An 18,939-nucleotide genomic window follows, 5' to 3' on the forward strand; every position below is an offset into this window, starting at 1 on the left:
ATTTTATAAATCCCTCAAATCAAACAAGAAATTTTTAATAATATCTCTCTTCCTGTTACCCTTCCAGGTGTTACCTCCAAACACAGGCTGTCTTCATATTGATAGGGACTGTTCCGCTATATATTGCCATGAATCAAGCAGTGAGATATACCATCCTTTTCAAAAACGTGAGCAGCTGAGAGCTAGCAGGTACATCATGAAGCACACATCAGAGGTTATCTGTGAGGTCATGGATCCCGAAGGAAACACCTTTCAGGTAAAGTGCATCATTATTATGGAGAGAGAGGCTAGGGCTTTGCTTTTGAGATATTTCACACAAGAGAGCTCCCCGGCTGGGCTTCCCTGGTGGCGCAGTGGTTGAGAGTCCACCTGCCGACACGGGGGGCATGGGTTCGTGCCCCGGTCCGGGAAGATCCCACATGCCGTGGAGTGGCGGGCGCCTGTGAGCCATGGCCGCTGAGCCTGGGCGTCCGGAGCCTGTGCTCCGCAGCGGGAGAGGCCACAACAGTGAGAGGCCCGTGTACCGAAAAAAAAAAAAAAAAAAGAGAGAGCTCCCGTATAGCATTTTATCTTAGCTGCCTTGGGATTAGTTATCCACTAACTGCCAATACACTTTGGACAGCAGCAATGAATGTCAGTATCTTCAATTCTCAAGTGTACTTCATTAGGAGATAGCAAGTCCAACAATGAGGATGGTTGAAATGCTAAAGCCAAATAAGTAATTAGAACAAAGGGGGAAAAAGTTACTAACCATCTAAAAATAATGCCAACAAAGAAGAGTGATATAAATGCTCTGTATCTGGGTTCAAGTGAGAGAAAATACATGGGGCAGCAGGCAAGTCTGCTTAACTAGGCAGAGAATCCAAAGTGAGAGCTATCAGTTAGTGTGAGGGTTCCAGCAGGGCTGACGATGGGGTGTTGGGAAGCCTGGAGAGGTGCTTAGCTATTCAGTGGTAGAGCTCCATCTTCTGTTTCTCTGTCCTTCCTCTTATCTCTAAGCCAGGCATTGGCAAACCATGGCCACTTGTTTGTATGGGCCCATGAGCTAAAAATGCAGAGTGACTGCATTTTACATTTTTAAATGGTTGGGGGAAATCAAAAGGAGAAGAATATTTCATGACACATAAAAATTAAAAGAAATTCAAATTTCAGTGTCACTATAAAGTTTTACTGCAACATAGCCGCGCTCATTTGTTTACATATTCTCTCTGGCTGCTTTTGCATATAATGGCAGAGTTGAGTAGTTGCAGCAGAAACTCTACAGCCAACAAACCCTAAAATATTTATTATCTGACCCTTGACAAAAAGATGTTTGCCAGCCCCTTCTCTAGGCAAGTTTTTTTTTCACTCCTCACCCAGCGGTGGAATTTCATGTGTTGTCTGGCGGGTGGTGAAGTTACTTTTTAGATTTGGAACCGTACCACAAAGTCCCCAACTTTGAGAGGCAGACAAGCCCTGATCCAACTTAGTTTTTCTGTGCTAAGTCAGTGAAATTTCACAGCATGAGTTCAGGCTGCTAAGAGATTTCAGTGTGCAAGAAACTGAAATTGAAACCTAAAGCCCAAACCCTCTGAGTTGAAACATGCAAGCCAAACATTATCCTAGACATTGATGCTCTTCTTGGGCATTCCCTTCAGTGGCCTTTCAGCCTGACCACACCATGTCTAGACAGTAGTAATGGCTAGAACAATTCTTCTCATAGTGAGACTCAATCTGTCTCCCTGTATATCCATGAGTCCTATTTCTGTGCTTAGAATCCATACTGTCACTCTTAATATTTCAAGACAACCATCACATAAATAGCCTTCCCTCCATGTTTAAATTCCCAGTTCCCTGAACTTATCCTCAGAAGTTAAGTGAGTCCCCTGCCATCCTAGACACCTTCCTCTGAATGTATTCAGGTTTGTCTTCCTGTTTGTTTTCACAGTCTAGGTGTGGTTTGTAAGTGGAGATGTGCTACTAGCTTTTCACTTTTATTAATGCAATCTATACTTAGTGCACAATTCCTTACAAAGAAATATCCCTGATTTTCTGAGTAACCAAAAGATCACCTGCTTTCTCAAATGGGATCAAAAGAAATGTAAGTTTATGGCATTTTTCTTTTCTTTTAGTTGCTTATATACTATGTTCCTTAGGTCATGGCTGATGGTACTGCATCAACTATCCTACCTGAAAACAATTTGGAAGATGATTTAAATGCAAAAGCTGAAGGCTATGACACATTATCATCCACTCACCTTCGTAAGAATCATCTGCAAATCTATGGTGAACATGTCCCCAGGTAATATGATAAAAATAACACCATGACTTTTATTTTCAATTCCAAGTTCAAGGAGCATTTTAGCTGAATATGTCAAGGGATTAGATTTTTATTTCTTCAAATAGGTTTTTTATTATCTATGCTGATGGATCAGGAGTGGAACTTCTTCGGGACAGTGACATAGAAGAATACCTCTCCTTCGCATACGGAGACTCAACTACCGTAGTTCTTCAAGAGCCATTACAGGAACAGCCAGGTAGAGAATCCAGACTGGAACTCATTGAGTCCCTTTACCAGCTCTCATCCTCCTTATCCAGTCTACCCCCGTGTCGTCTCTACTTTTTTCCCTTTGCTCGCTTTTCAACTCTACTTTTCACCTGGCCATGTCAACCTATTTATACAGTGATTTATGTTTGTACCACGCTTCATCTAAGCATCAACCTATATAAATTGTGTATGATCCCCCTCCTACCTATAAGCAGATTTGTATCTGCGTTTATATCTGTTAGGTATGTTTAGTTATGTACCTAGGTTCCTATTTATGTGTTTGTTTCATCTTGGTAGGGAAAAACAAAAGTGAGTTATCTTTCATAAGTTCATTTTTTATCATTTTGAATGTGTTGCCTTGGTGAATTCAGTACAAGAGGAGAAAGTACATTTCACGTGTCGGTTAGAAAATCAACCTGAAATATAGGATAAGTTACATATTATATTCATTGGGCATTTACATGTTTTCATCAATTTGAAAGAAATTAGTGTGTGATTAAAGGTTAGAGACATATATTGCACTAAGTAAGAGTCACTGTATATGTAACGTGTATTTAAACACAGGAAAAGAAAGACTTTCATGTTATCTATGTACCAAAGCAATGTGCTCTATCTAGGTTTATGTGTGTGTTTCCTTTTTATCTTTTCTCTGGTTGGTGGGATATATTTTGTGCTCATTTATGAATATGCCTGCATCTATGTACAATTGTATCTTTGAATGTATCAATGTACATTGCGTGATGTTATAAATTTGCTCTTTCTGTGTGAATATGAGGAGTGGGGAACTCTGACTGGTGCAGTCTGTGTGTGGAACTGTAAGAGAATAGGAATTCATCTCAAATTGCTTTGTTAGTTGTTTAACCAGCATCTACGTGAAAAACCACCATGTGCCAAACACTGGCTGGGTGTTAGGAATACAATGGTGAGCTAAGACCGCAATGGACCCTGCTTTCACAGAGCTTAGACTTTAGTGAGAGAGATAGGCATTAAATGTATAGTCACACAAATAACTGTATCATTATAAATTGGGAAAAGATCTATGAAGTAAAGGAATATGATTCTATGAGAACATCTAACAGAGGAGCTGACATAGTCTAGAAGGCTTCCCTGAAAACACTGGAGCCAAGAGCTACTGGATAAGTAGGCATTAATTAAAATAGGAGGAGGAGCTTTCTTGGAAGACAGAATACAAAGCAGGAAGCTTAAAGCTTTGGAGGATAGGGGAAAAAAGGCTAAAGTAGGCAAAGTACAGAAGGGAAAATAGCGCAAGTTGAGTCAGGGTGAGGCCTCTGTTTTATCCCATAAGCAATGGGAAGTCAAAGAAGATTTTACATCATGGGCTAGCATAATCAGTCACCCTGACTGCGGAGGGAGGTTCATTCAGAGTAGAAGTGGGCAGAAAAGTTAGTTGTCATTGTAGTCCAAAACAGGATGGCTCTGAGGGGAATAGTCTAAGGTAGGGTCACTGGAGGAGGAAGAGATAGATGAACTCAAGAAACGTTTAGTGGTAGAACTGACAGGACTTGGATGTGGTTTCCGAAGGACAGTGAAGTGTCCATTACTACTTTCAGGTGATCTAAATCCAGCTGTTTTAGGTGTTACCATGACTGCGTCTCTCCTTTCTTGTTAGACTGTAAGGTCCTTAAGCATAGTCATTGTGTCTGGCTTCTCAAAAGTGTTTGTTCGATTTGGTGAATACCTACTGGATTTCTCAGAATATTTCTGAAAGAGAAATGATCCTCTGATACCTCTCTGTGAACCAGGTGCCCTGAGCATCACTGTCCTTCGCCCTTTCCATGAAGCTTCACCATGGCTAATGAAGAAAGAGTTAGATACAATTGTTCCTCCTAATCTCCAGTCAAGGACATGGGAGACATTTCCCTCGGTTGAGGTACAAATTTTTCTGCTATAAAGTAACTATATTTGCATATCCATCTATCTGTGGGCCAGAGTTCAGCTCTTCTCCTGTATATTCACATATTTTCCTTCTTTTGTAAATTGTTAATGGGCTCAAGGAGTTTTATATTTGTAGATTTTAGAGAAATACACCTGACTAGTTTATCTCAGTTTTATTTCTTTTAGCCTACATCGCAGGCTTGAACGTCGTCCTATAATATGAAAATATGCAGTTTGAGTAACCCATTACTGATATTTTGCAATACAGAAACCTTCCCTCTCCCAATATTTATTTGTTAGTTTTAACACACAGTCTTAGGTCTTTCACTTTCCCTTTAGTCTCAATTTATTAATGCACAAACTGAGTATGTAAGAATAATGTGAAATATTAAATACAGGAACTTGCAACTGCAATTTTAAAAAGTAAGCATTGTAATTGTGGCAGCTTAGAGAAAGGCCCACCTAAGGTTTTGTAAAGAGTGAAAGAAAACATCTTGAGCAAGAATCATATAGTCCTGTATCTTGCCAGATTTGCCATTTCATTTTTTTTACACATTTATTGGAGTATAATTGCTTTACAATGGTGTGTTAGTTTCTGCTATATAACAAAGTGAATCAGCTATACATATACATATACCCCCATATCCCCTCCCACCCTCCCTATCCCACCCCTCTAGGTGGTCACAAAGCACCGAGCTGATCTCCCTATGGTATGCAGCTGCTTCCCACTAGCTATCTATTTTACATTTGGTAGTGTATATATGTCAATGCTACTCTCACTTCGTCCCAGCTTACCCTCCCCCCACCCCGACCTGTGTCTTCAATTCCATTCTCTAGGTCTGCATCTTTAATCCTATCCTGCCACTAGGTTCATCAGAACCATTTTTCTTTTTTTAGATTCCAAATATATGTGTTAGCATACGGTATTTGTTTTTCTCTTTCTGACTTATTTCACTCTGTATGACAGACTCTAAGTCCATCCATCTTGCTACAAATAACTCAATTTCATTTCTTTTTATGACTGAATAATAGTCCATTGTATATATATGCCACATCTTCTTTATCCATTCTTCTGTCAATGGACATTTAGGTTGCTTCCAAGTCCTGGCTATTGTAAATAGAGCTGCTGTGAACATTGTGGTACATGACTCTTTTTGAATTATGGTTTTCTCAGGATATATGCCCAGTAGGGGGATTGCTGGGTCGTATGGGAGTTCTATTTTTAGTTGTTTTTTTTTTTTTTTTTTTTGCGGTACGCGGGCCTCTCACCGTTGCGGCCTCTCCCGTTGCGGAGCACAGGCCCCGGACGCGCAGGCTCACCAGCCACGGCCCACGGGCCCAGCCGCTCCGCAGCACGTGGGATCCTCCCGGACCGGGGCACGAACCCGTGCCCCCTGCATCGACAGGCGGACTCTCAACCACTGCACCACCAGGAAAGCCCCTATTTTTAGTTTTTAAAGGAACCTACATGCTGTTCTCCATAGTAGCTGTATCAATTTACATTCCCACCAACAGTGCAAGAGGGTTCCCTTTTCTCCACACCCTCTGCAGCATTTATTCTTTGTAGATATTTTGATAATGGCCATTCTGACCGGTGTGAGGTGATACCTCATTGTGGTTTTGATTTGTATTTCTCTAATGATAAGTGATGTTGAGCATCCTTTCATATGTTTGTTGGCAGTCTGTATATCTTCTTTGGAGAAATGTCTATTTAGGTCTTCCGCCCACTTTTGGACAAGGTTGTTAGTTTATTTGATATTGAGCTGCATGAGTTGCTTGTATATTTTGAAGATTAATCCTTTGTCGGTTGCTTCGTTTGCAAACATTTTCTCCCATTCTGAGGGTTGTCTTTTCATCTTTTTTATGGTTCCCTTTGCTGTGCAAAAGTTCATTAGGCCCCGTTTGTTTATTTTTATTTTAGTTTTTATTTCCATTTCTCTAGGAGGTGGGTCAAAAAGGATCTTGCTGTGATTTATGTCATAAAGCATTCTGCCTATGTTTTCCTCTAAGAGTTTTATAGTGTCTGGCCTTACATTTAGGTCTTTAATCCATTTTGAGTTTATTTTTGTGTATGGTGTCAGGGAGTTTTCTAATTTCATTCTTTCACATGTAGCTGTCCAGTTTTCCCAGCACCACTTATTGAAGAGGATGTCTTGACTCCATTGTATATTCTTGCCTCCTTTTTCATAGATTAGTTGACCATATGTGCATGGGTTTATCTCTAGGCTTTCTATCCTGTTCCACTGATCTATATTTCTGTTTTTGTGCCAGTACTATACTGTCTTGGTTACTGTAGTTTGTAGTATAGTCTGAAGTCAGGAAGGCTGATTTCTCCAGCTCTGGTTTTTTTTTTGTTTTGTTTTGTTTTGTTTTTTTTGCGGTACGCGGGCCTCTCACTGTTGTGGCCTCTCCTGCTGCGGAGCACAGGCTCTGGACGCGCAGGCTCAGCGGCCATGGCTCACGGGCCTAGCCGCTCCACGGCATGTGGGATCTTCCCGGACCACAGCACGAACCCGTGTCCCCTGCATTGGCAGGCAGCCTCCCAACCACTGCGCCACCAGGGAAGCCCCAGTCTTTATTTTAAAGTCTATTTTGTCTGATACGAGAATTGCTGCTCCACCTTTCTTTTGATTTCCATGGAATATCTTTTTCCATCCCCTCCCTTTCAGTCTGTGTGTTTCCTCAGGTCTGAAGGGGTCTCTTGTAGGCAGCATATATATGGGTCTTATTTTTGTATCCATTCAGCCAGTCTGTGTCTTTTGGTTGGAGCATTTAATCCATTTGCATTTAGGGTAATTATCGATATGTATGTTCCTATTACCATTTTCTTAATTGTTTGGGGTTTGTTTTTGTAGGTCTTTTCCTTCTCTGTGTTTCCTGCCTAGAGAAGTTCCTTTAGCATTTGTTTTAAAGCTGGTTTGGTGGTGCTGAATTCTCTTAGCTTTTGCTTGTCTGTAAAGGTTTTAATTTCTCCATCGAATCTGAATGAGACCCTTGCTGGGGAGAGTAATCTTGGTTGTAGGTTTTTCCCTTTCATCACTTTAAATATGTCCTGCGACTCCCTTCTGGCTTGCAGAGTTTTTGCTGAAAGGTCAGCTGTTAACCTTATGGGGATTCCCTTGTATGTTATTTGTTGTTTTTCCCTTGCTGCTTTTAATATTTTTTCTTTATATTTAATTTTTGATAGTTTGATTATATGTGTCTTGGCATGTTTCTCCTTGGATTTATCCAGTATGCGAGTCTCTGCACTTCCTGCACTTGATTGACTGTTTCCTTTCCCATATGAGGGAAGTTTTCACCTATAATCTCTTCAGATATTTTCTCAGTCCCTTTCTTTTTCTTCTCTTCTTCTTCTGGGACCCCTATAATTCGAATGTTGGTGCGTTTAATGTTGTCCCAGAGGTCTCTGAGCCTGTCCTCCATTCTTTTCATTCTTTTCTCTTTATTCTGCTCTGTGGCAGTTATTTCCACCATTCTATCTTCCAGGTCACTTATCCGTTCTTCTACCTCACTTATTCTGCTATTGATTCCTTCTAGTGTATTTTTAATTTCGTTTATTGTGTTGTTCATCATTGTTTGTTTGCTCTTTAGCTCCTCTAGGTCATTGTTAAACATTTCTTGTATTTTCTCCATTGTATTTCTGAGATTTTGGATCATCTTTACTATCATTACTCTGAATTCTTTTTCAGGTAGACTGCCTATTTCCTCTTCATTTGTTTGTTCTGGTGGGTTTTACCTTGTTCCTTTTCTGGTGCATAGTTCTCTGTCTTCTCATTTTGTTTAACTTAGTGTGTTTGGGGCCTCCTTTTCTCAGGCTGCAGGTTCCTAGTTCCTTTATTTCTGGTGTCTGCCCCTAGTGGGTGAGGTTGGTTCAGTGGGTTATGTAGGCTTCCTGGTGCGGGGGACCGTTGCCTGTGTTCTGGTGGTTGGGGCTGGAGCTTGCCCCTCTGGTGGACATTCCTGCATCCGGTGGTGTGTTTTGGAGTGTCTGTGAACTTAGTATGACTTTAAGCAGCCTCTCTGCTAATGGGTGGGATTGTGTTCCTGTCTTGTTAGTTGTTTGTCATGGGGCGTTCAGCACTGGAGCTTGCTGGCTGCTGGGTGCAGCTGGGTCTTGGTGTTGAGATGGAGATCTTTGGGAGAGCTCTCACCAATTAATATTATATGGGATCGGGAGGTCTCTGGTGGTCTAACATCCTGGACTCAGCTCTCCCACCTCAGAGGCTCAGGCCCGACACCCAGCTGGAGCACGAAGACCCTGACAGCCACATGGCATGGAAGAAAAGGAAGAGAAAAAAAAAAAAAGAGCAAACAGAATGCCAAAAGAAATGGTAACAGCAAAACTAAGCAGACAAAATCACACAAAGAAACATACACAAACACACTTGCAAAAAGAAAAATAAATACGAACAGACAGAACCCCAAGACAAATGGTAAAAGCAAAACTAAACAGACAAAATCACACAAAGAAACACTCACACACACTCACAAAAAGAGAAACAAAAAAGTAAGAGGTCAACTAAACCAATAAACAAACCCACAAATGAAAACAAATACTAAAAACTAAACTAAGATAAACATAAATCCAAAAACAAATCAAACACAGAAAGCAAACCCAAGTCCACAGTTTCCCCCAAAGTCCACCACCTCAATTTTGGGAGGACTCGTTGTCTATTCAGGTATTCCACAATTGCAGGGTTTACCCAGTTGATTGCAGGGATTTAGTCTGCTGCTCCTGAGGCTGCACAGAGAGCTTTCCCTTTCTCTTCTTTGTTCGCACAGCTCCTGGGGTTCAGCTTTGGTTTTGGCCCCACCTCTGCATGTAGGCTGCCCTCAGTTATCTGTTCCCTGGCCAGAGAGTAGGCGGTTAAAGCAGCAGCTGATTAGGGCTCTCTTGCTCACTCAGGCCAGGGAGAGCGAAGGGTACGGTAGTCACAATTGAGATGCCGGGAGTGCTTGTGGCAACAGAGGCTGGCGTGACATTGCAACAGCCTGAGGCGTGCTGTGTGTTCTCCTGAGTTAGTTGGCCCTGGTGTGTTGCACAGGCTCCCAGCAGGGTGTGGGTAGTGACCTGTGCTTGCCCACAGGACCCCATATTTCAGTTTGGTGCCTATAAGCAACATGGTGAACGAAGATGATCTGAATTCTAGTCTTGGCTCTATCAATTATTAATGTGGGATTTGGGAAAAGTCACACTGCATGTCTTAACTCCTTATCTGAAAAATGAAAAGACCACACCAAATGGTTTACTAAAACTATCTCCAAGTTGAAAATACTGCACTGTGAGAAATAATATACCACACCTGAGATTAATGAAGGAAGTTCATTCTCTTCCTCCACAGCTCCTATATCTATGACCTTCTATGCCCAGTGGAGTGGCCACCCAGGCAAGCCTCTGAGTAGCTATCACTGACGAGGCATTTGGCACTGAAGAGCAATTTATTTTATTTTATTTTATTTTTTTTCATAAATGCTAGAGAGTGAGTGGAGAAAAGGGAACCCAACCCTTCTGCCCTGTTGGTGAGAATGTAAATTGATACAGCCACTATGGAGAACAGTGTGGAGGTTCCTTAAAAAACTAAAAATAGAACTACCATATGACCCAGCAATCCCACTACTGGGCATATACCCTGAGAAAACCATAATTCAAAAAGATACATGTACCACAATGTTCATTGCAGCACTATTTTCAATAGCCAGGACACGGAAGCAACCTAAATGTCCATCAACAGATGAATGGATAAAGAGATGTGGCACATATATACAATGGAATATTACTCAGCTGTAAAAAGGAATGAAATTGAAGAGCAATTTAAAATGAAACACATCAAAGCACACCACTCCTGAAAATCAATTACAAGGAGAAGATAGAGATGTTAATCTACTCAAGGCACATGTTTCTGCCCAAGAGATCCCAGGAAGATTCTAGTGGCATGCTTAATCTAGAATGAGCTCAAAGACCTCCCAGATCTATGGGATGATTTCTCTCTCAAAGGATCTCTCCAGGTCAAAATGAACATGGAACCAAAAAGTTAAAGATTGTTAATTCCAAGTGTCTTAGGCTCCCTGTGGATTTTAAGGAATAGTTGCATGCATTTGGCATAACCGAGGCTGCTGCTGCCTCACCATGGCAACAGCATGGCTTAGCATTTCCCTAAATGCTATCCAGTGGGACATCAGGCAACAGGATTTTTAAATATCCTTATTCTTGGTAACATATTTAAAGAGGAAAACTTGCCCAGTTCTGTTCCCAATTTCCCTCATATTTGCAAACCTTTTTGAGAACAGGGATACATTTTTTCACTGTGGTATTCCCTAATGAGTGGTTCCTAGCATAGAGTGTCTACATAATAAGTACTCGGTGGAAAAAACAATTCTAACGGTAAAATATTCTCATTTGTTTGGTGGTTGTTTTGCTTTGTTTCGTTAATAGAAAAAAACTCCAGGACCTCCATTTGGCACTCAGATTTGGAAGGGCCTCGACGTTGGGTCCAAACAGTTAATGAGCACCCCAGCCCCTATACGGAAGAGCCCCAGTGTGCTACAGATACGCCAGTTCATCCAGCACGAGGTCATAAAGAATGAGGTGAAATTGAAACTGCAGATTTCCCTGAAGGTAATGGAATTCTGGTAACCTGACCCAAAAGAATCAGGAACAGAGCAATCATTCTTCTTGGTTTCCTGAGGAACCTGAAATTATGTAATTCTGCCAATATTTATCTAATGCAACACATAAATGTCAATCTTCTAGAGGGTAGAAGGTGGAAAAGGCAGAAAATGCTTAATGGTTCCCATAAGGTATAGGAAGTATTGAGGCCCCAAAGACATTGAGAAGATAGGTAACTTTTATATGTGATTGCAATGTCGTCCTCCTCCTCTCTCAGTATATGGAAAACTGATCTAGTAACCTCTGGAAAAAGGTAGAACTGCATATTAACTTGATACTTGTCAGAGGAAGAAAAGGATTATTGGTTTTGGGAAATAGTCTAAGAATTTGTACATATATAGTTAACTGTATAAGCATATCTATAACATCTCACTGTCAAGTGTGTCAGCTCTCTCAGAACAGGTATCATATGTGTTTTGTTTATGGTTATATACCCAATACCTGGCATACAGCAGGGGACCGTTATCTGTGAAAACAGATCAAATATTTATGCAAAAGGTAAAGTATATTTCTCTTGGAAGCAAAGGCATGAACTGAGTAACTTACATTCATAGATCTCATCATAAAGGCCATACCTGGAAAGGACTCTAGAAATCATCTAACCCAACTCTGTCCATTTTATTGATGAGGACACTGGAGCACTGAATGAGAAGCTGGGCCTCTCTGAGGTCCTCAGACAATTCTAATGTCCTGTGGCTCTTAAAGCTTTGCTTTTGGACTTTTCAGGTCTTTGTTTATTAACGTATTAAGGAAAAGCCTTTCCAGATTGCTTGACCAGTAACTGGTTGTTAAGCCTTGTGAACTTACATATTCTTAACCTTTTTGTATTATTTCAAGCTGATGTTGGCTATTCTGTGTCTCTCTCTACCATATTTCTGCATTTTATTGATCTCTTTTATTCTACTGATTTAGGATTATATAAACCATATTCTAAAGAAAGAAGATGAGCTACAGGAAATGAGAGTTAAAGATTCCAGAACTGAGGGGGAGAAAGCCAAGGCTGCAGATCTCCTCAAGCTAGTTATGGTGAGAAAGAAATGTTTTTTACTCTAGTGGTTTTACTATTGTTTCAATATTAAATGCTTTGAGACAAAATATTGTAAATAATAGCTGTTTCTGCCACTTCTATGAAGCATTTTCTCCCTCCTTATAATTTCTTATTTCTGTGGAACTCTGATCCCTTATATATATCGAATTTTCCAAAAGCTTTTTAGGCTCTTCCTTAAATCATAAATAATTCTGAAGGCTCTTAAATAAAAGTTTTTATTGTCTTCAGAGAAACTGACATTCATTGAAATGTCTTATGAATTAATGAATGAAATAGGAAGAAGGAAGAAAAATCAACTTCTACACTTAAAATGATTTCCATTTTTAGAAATTTGCTAAGTGAAAGAAATGACTAAAAAAAATCATGTCACTTTTTGTATTGGCATTAAAAAACTAATTCATTTTATAGTAAGTTCCATAAAAGATCAATTTGATCACATAAGGAATCCTTCTAAACAAAGTAAATTTTGTATGTAATATAATCATCATCATTAAGGAACTCTATCTTCATTTCAGGCTTTCCCTAAAATGGAGAAAACTACAGAAAGTCGTGATACTGAAGGTAATTACATTTAATATTTTTGTGCAAAATAGTTACAGATTGCAAAGGAACAATCTTAAATACACTTCTCAGTTATTCTCTCATCTGATAGCAAAGTACCATGTACATATTTCTGTTGTCATATTGGCCATGTTGTATTGTAATGATTTTTTTAATATATTTTTTTCCTGCCTAAATTGTGAGATCCTTCAAACCATGATTGCCTCTAATTTATCTTTAACTATCACATGTTGAATGATAAAAGTTGACATTTGGCTTTTAAGTTAGCCTCAACTTGCATTTAGAACATAGCAAATATACAGGAAGGAAACAGTCAACCAACCAACACTCTACTCCCAATACACACACACACACACACACACACACACACACACACACACGCACACACAGAACTTTGGAGCAACTACACAGGTATCACCAAAATCTTGCACTGTTTTGCACTATATGTGGCCCAAGCAGTCTACTCTTGGAAAGCTTATTTATGTGGGGAAATATACAGCCCCAACAAACTTGGTTATATGGTTTCATAGTTCACAGAAGACAAGCAGTGGAGAATTTTTGTGGTTTGGGGTTTTCTTTTCTATTTTGGTCATATGACAAAAGTCAGAAAGTGGCAGCCACGGGCTCCATTCAGCCCACAGATGTGTTTTGTGTGTCCCCCACAGTGTTGTCTTGCACAGTTGCTTTTGTTGTTTCTGTATCTGAATTTTCCTTATCTTGAAATGTCCCATTACCACACAGTGACATGTAGCTGAAGATGATTATCAGCTGCCCCTTTAGAACTGCCATGAACAAAAGAATCCATCACAGCCACAGTGTCTCCTGTCCTTACACTCTGTTGTCACTCTTTTACCTGGGTGGCCTCTTATGTTACGGTTGCCAGATTTAGCAAATAAAAATACAGAAGGCCAAGTTAAATATGAATTTCAGACAAACAACAAATTTTTTTGTTATAAGGATGTCCCAAAATAACATGGAGCATACTTATACTAAAGATTTTTTGTTGTTCCTCTGAAATTCAAATTTAACTAGATGCCCTATACTTTATCTGGTGACCCTACATTGTAGCATTTGAATTTTTAACCTCTGGTGTGAGGGAACAATCACTGTAAGGTAAATGCACAAGCTGCCCAATAGTGAAGGACAAATCAAATGTATTTTTCGAACAGACAAACAGATGCAGGAATCAGAGTCTTGCATGTTTACAGCTGCCCCTGACACATTAATAGTGGTGATCCTAAGTCAATGCTCCCCAAAGTACTTCCTAAAACACTAGTCTATGGGACAGCTCCAGAAAAAAAAAGTGAGTTCTATGCTAACGTAAGTTTGCATACTGCTGCATATTGCCTTATTTTCTTAGACAGCCACAAAGTACATGAACTAGTTAAGGGTCCAGAAAAGCTCTACAGTAATGAAACATATTTAACCTTGTAAAAATCAGTGTTTCCCAAACTCATATAACCGTGAAACACAGAGCCTTCTTTCTTTTTTAATCTCCTGTTAACATCCCTCCAAGACCATGTTCTCTGGAATAACCTCTGAGAACCACTGCCCAAATTATCAAATAACTGTTGTATTATATTCATATTCTTAGGTTTATATCTTTAGATATTGTTTTAGAAAAACAATTTCAATAAAGTGTTTAATTTTTTTTTTTTTTGCGGTACGCGGGCCTCTCACTGTTGTGGCCTCTCCCGTTGCGGAACATAGGCTCCGGATGCGCAGGCTCAGCGGCCATGGCTCACGGGCCCAGCCGCTCCGCGGCATGTGGGATCTTCCCAGACCGGGGCACGAACCCGTGTCCCCTGCATGGGCAGGCGGACTCTCAACCACTGCGCCACCAGGGAAGCCCAAGTGTTTAATTTTTTTGAGCTTTGGTGCTTCAGATGTGAAGAAATTCAGTTAGGTAGAACACTGACGCCCCCAGTGATGTGGGACAAATGAGGTGTCACTTACATTTTACATTTTGACTATAAGATGTGTTTCTCTAAAAGGGTATTTCATAGAGATACCTGGTTTCCTGTTATATTATAGCTTGGTCATGGAAATTCTAGTAATCACTTGATAGACTCAATATAGGCTCTTAGAAAACATCTCAAATGAGTAATTGGGTACTGATTGTGTGTTGGGCTGTCAAGAAGTGAGGATAAAAGTTAAATGCATCTGTTTTTAAAGTTGCAGCCCACCTAACTGATGTATTCAAGCAGTCTTTGGCTAATACTACAGAATGTCCACCAGAAACCGTTGAGACAGATTTCTCTGAAAAGAAACGGAGGTAAGCTGATCAATAATGTGTTCCAATCAGTACTAAGGAAATGATGAGGAAATGGAGAGGCGCGGGTGTCATACAGTGGGTGACTACATCAAGGAATTAGCCTTTCATCTTCCATGCTGTTAACAATTTATCATACAAGGGTGGGTTTTCTTTTATTATCTGTAGGCTGAGAACATTGCCCTTTTTCATCATATTTTTTTTCCTTTCGTTTTACACAGGCACACAGTAACAACAAAGCGTTGGAAAGAAAAGTTAGCTCAAAAGAGGTAATTCTACCCTGAACTATACATAAAATAAGCATGTGAAAGACCCAGTTTGGTGGAGTCATAGAATTTTAGAATTGGGGGGGTTGCAAAGTCCTACCATCCAGGCTCCCCGATGTTCTTTAAATTCTGCTACATTTCTGCCCAGCAGTCATCTTTTGGGCAGTGACCTTATTATCTTTTGAGGAAGCCCATTTGACCATTACCATTTGACCATTAGGTAGATCCTCTCTCTCTCATAAGCAAGGGAACTCTCAGGTATTCTCTGTGCTTTGGTAATTCTAATATACTAATAAATATTCTAGAACTTAATGCAAAGCATAGTTGTAAACATGCAAGGATTCTTATAATGCACACGAGGAATGTGCTCTAAGCATTATGTGCTCTGGTTTCCTTTCAATCCTAGCTGAGGATTCCAACCCCAGCCCTCTTGCCCTAAAGAAAGGAAGCCAGATATATTTATTGAGTGTATAGTAGTACATATGGTACCACTGTACACATTTGCATGGCTCCTCTCCAGAATGACTCCCAGGATGAATACACTTCTTAATAAAAACGTCTGGGCTACCTTGTGGAATGTGTTGGAGAAGTAGTGAGATAAGACCTTAGGTCTCATGGGCCACCCCTCTATACAAGGTCAAACTAGAAGTATATACTGTCCTGTAGAATATCCCTGAAAGGATATCCAAGAGCCTGGTGACAGTGAGTGCTTGTGGAGAAGGAAACTGGGAGGTTAGGGGATAGTGCAAGATGGACTTCCTTTTCATTATGTACTCTTTTCTCCTTTTTGAATTATGTACATTTGCATGTGTTATCCATTCACATTTAAAAAAATTTTTGAAACATTAACAGTTTCGAATTTTACCCCATAGGTAGGAATGGCAAGCCAACAAAAGTTTTTGAAGAAGAAAGTGAAACACATAATTAGATATATGTCCTAGAAAGAGAAGGGCTGGCAACATGGAAAATGGACAGGGGAGGAGGGTTAAGGAAGGAGAAAGTTTCAAGGAAATAGAAGGTAGTCAACAAATGTCAGATGCCATGGAAGAATCAGAAAGGAGAATGAAGAGAGGAATTTGTGCTTATCGGTTGGAAGGTTTATTGATTTCTTTTGTGAGAACAATTTTAATAGATTGATAGGCAGTAGCCAGACTGCCATAGATTGATGAACGAATCCAGTGAGGCAGTAGAGATATTTTAATGAGAAATTCAAGCTGTTTAAATAAGACGATTTTCATTCAGCCAGTATTTCCAGAGAGGCCATCTAGTATAAGAGAAAGAGCACTGTTCTTAGAGCCAGCAGACCTAGAATCAGCTCCAATTTGATTATTGGCAGACTGTATGATTCCAGCTGGTTGTTTTACTTCAGTAAAATTTACTTCAGGAATTCAGTTTGCTTATCTATAAAATGAGGATGATTAGACCACCTAGTATCTAAGATCTCTGTCAGTTCACTAACAGCTGACTTGCATAAGCACTTCTCAAGATCATGGGCTTTGGTGCAGGCAACCTGGATTTTAATTCAGACTTTACTTCTTACTACTTACTTCTCTATGCCTTGAATTTTTGATGAATAAAATGGGAATAATAATAGTAACTCATAGAGTTATTGTAAGATTAAATGCAAAGTACTTTGCAAAGTTTTCCTGGCATGCAATAAGCACTTAAAAATGAAAATTTTTTCAGATAGGGTTAGGTTTGGCTGCATTTAACGGACAACCCCCAAATCAGTGTTTTACAAGAAAGAAGTTTGTTTTTCCTAATGTAAAAGAAGTCCGAAGTGGGCAGTCCATGGCAGGCAGTGCCACATCATCATCAGGAACTAAGATTCCTTCCTTTCTTCTGTTCCATCCTTCTTAGCACATGATTTCCATCCTCAAGTTTGCTTCATAGTTGCAAAATGACTGCTGCAGCTACAGCCATTTCATTCATATTTTAGGAAGTAGGAAAAGAGATGAAGCAAGGACAAAGGGAAAGCCTTCCAGCTGAGTTAGCCCTCTTTAAAAGCTTTCTGAAGTCTTACCCAGTGACTTCAGTTTACATCTTACTGGCTATCCGTATATAGACGGAAGGCTGGGAAGTGTAGTTTTTAGCTGGACTATTGCCTCCCCAGTACATTTTCTAATATGGAAAGTCAGCTAGCAAGATTATGATTGTTTTTATTTTACTTTGTGATCATTAATTGCATTATTCATAAGCCATTCATTCCCCAGGTTTCAGTGTTACCACTGCTACTGAAATTTCGGAAATCAGTAGAATCTAGCTGTCAATTAAACCTCAGAGAAACGGAAAGACATGCAAAAAGGTCATCCATGTGGTTTGTAGCCTTTTGAGATCAAGTGTAAAACCAGACTACCAGCTGGTATCATTATTTCCTGTCTCACATGAAAGTCTAATTTCTGAGGTCAGAAATGTGACCGATTCTAGAAGAAGCAGAAGATGAACTGAAACAAGTTGACAAAAAAATGCCCGAGTTAATTCTTACCAGTTTTGTTAGTGATCCCCATTTTCTGTGGGATTTAGAGCTGAAACAAAAGCAAATAACACTTTTTCGTTAATGTTCTGTGTCTTCTTTTGCATCGTTATGGAAATATCCACCAGGAAGGAAATTGAAAAAACACAAAACTATCTAAAGGAAATTAGGAACAAAGCAATATCTCCGTACTACAAATCTGAACTAAGCAAGTTATATCAGTCTCAGGTAATTGAATGTAATTAACAAAAATTGAATGAGTCTTCATAGAAGTTGATACAATGCCTGTGCTTTTAATGTAACCTACCTATCCTGATGTTTCTTTCCTGCTTCAAGCATCAACCCAATTGACTAACCCATGCTCTTCAAATCATGTCCTCACCAGCATGTGAGAGGGAAATTCTTTGCCAGTGTATTCCTACAGCTCTACCTCCCTGCCTTGCATTATCACTATTAATTATGTTCTCCCATCTATTTTAAGCTCTTTTTGGGTTGAATTCTCCCTATTGATGATTATCCTCCGATAAATCCCATTTTGAAGTTTTTATTCTATTGAAATGTCCTCACCCATCAGCTGCTGAGGCAACACTGAGAGATTGTGAGTTCTTGGAAGCCCATGGAAGGAGAACATGGCTCTCCTTTCCTATGAAACCTTGAAACTCTCAAGCAAAGGGAGGATTTTCATGTGTTCAGAACTCCCTGTGCTTCAATGAAAATTCCAGATGTTATTATTAACCAGAGGCTGCCTGACAAGAAATTATGGGAAATTATGACTAATTAACAAAATCCAGAATTGAGTTAATCAGTTTCTCGAACAACTTGTAATTTGCAAACTTCCTTTTCAGGGCCTTAAAAAATATGCTTTTATCACTGCTTACCAACTTATCATGCTTGTAGCACTTGCCTTTCAGCTGTGTGTAAGTCTAAAATAAATCTTTGATTTTTCCTTTAAGTTTAATTATCTGGACACCCTTTCCAAAAACTTGCCTTCTTTTACCAAGAAAGACAAGGATGCAAGCAAAACAGCTGTTCAAAATACATCCAATCTTCCTCCAGGTAATATGTTCATGTAGCTCTTATTCCTGTTAATGTAGAACATAACTAGTTCCTACCACTTTTTGTCTCAGTAACAGCTAATGACATAACACAGTGTGACCTATATATTATAGATTTGGCTGAGTTATATGAGGAAACTAAAATGTAAATAAAATTTAGTTTTCATCCTGTAT

General features: G+C 39.7%; 1 protein-coding gene across 1 annotated transcript in view; it reads left to right on the top strand.

The window, feature by feature from the left end:
• The window catches only part of SPAG17 (sperm associated antigen 17), a gene marked incomplete at its 5' end in the record, with an annotated part of 228,920 nt that overhangs the window by 172,168 nt on the left and 37,813 nt on the right, over positions 1 to 18,939 (top strand). The window contains 11 exons of the mRNA XM_082671490.1: positions 68 to 256; positions 2,136 to 2,281; positions 2,386 to 2,516; positions 4,291 to 4,418; positions 10,857 to 11,039; positions 12,003 to 12,116; positions 12,654 to 12,699; positions 14,875 to 14,974; positions 15,193 to 15,240; positions 17,839 to 17,938; positions 18,664 to 18,766. Of these exons, the coding sequence (XP_082527616.1) occupies positions 68 to 256; positions 2,136 to 2,281; positions 2,386 to 2,516; positions 4,291 to 4,418; positions 10,857 to 11,039; positions 12,003 to 12,116; positions 12,654 to 12,699; positions 14,875 to 14,974; positions 15,193 to 15,240; positions 17,839 to 17,938; positions 18,664 to 18,766 (1,288 nt within the window). The remainder of the gene's footprint in view (positions 1 to 67; positions 257 to 2,135; positions 2,282 to 2,385; positions 2,517 to 4,290; positions 4,419 to 10,856; positions 11,040 to 12,002; positions 12,117 to 12,653; positions 12,700 to 14,874; positions 14,975 to 15,192; positions 15,241 to 17,838; positions 17,939 to 18,663; positions 18,767 to 18,939) is intronic.

This window comes from Grampus griseus, assembly GCF_964374135.1.
Source record: "Grampus griseus genome assembly, chromosome: 1".
NCBI lineage: Eukaryota > Metazoa > Chordata > Mammalia > Artiodactyla > Delphinidae > Grampus > Grampus griseus.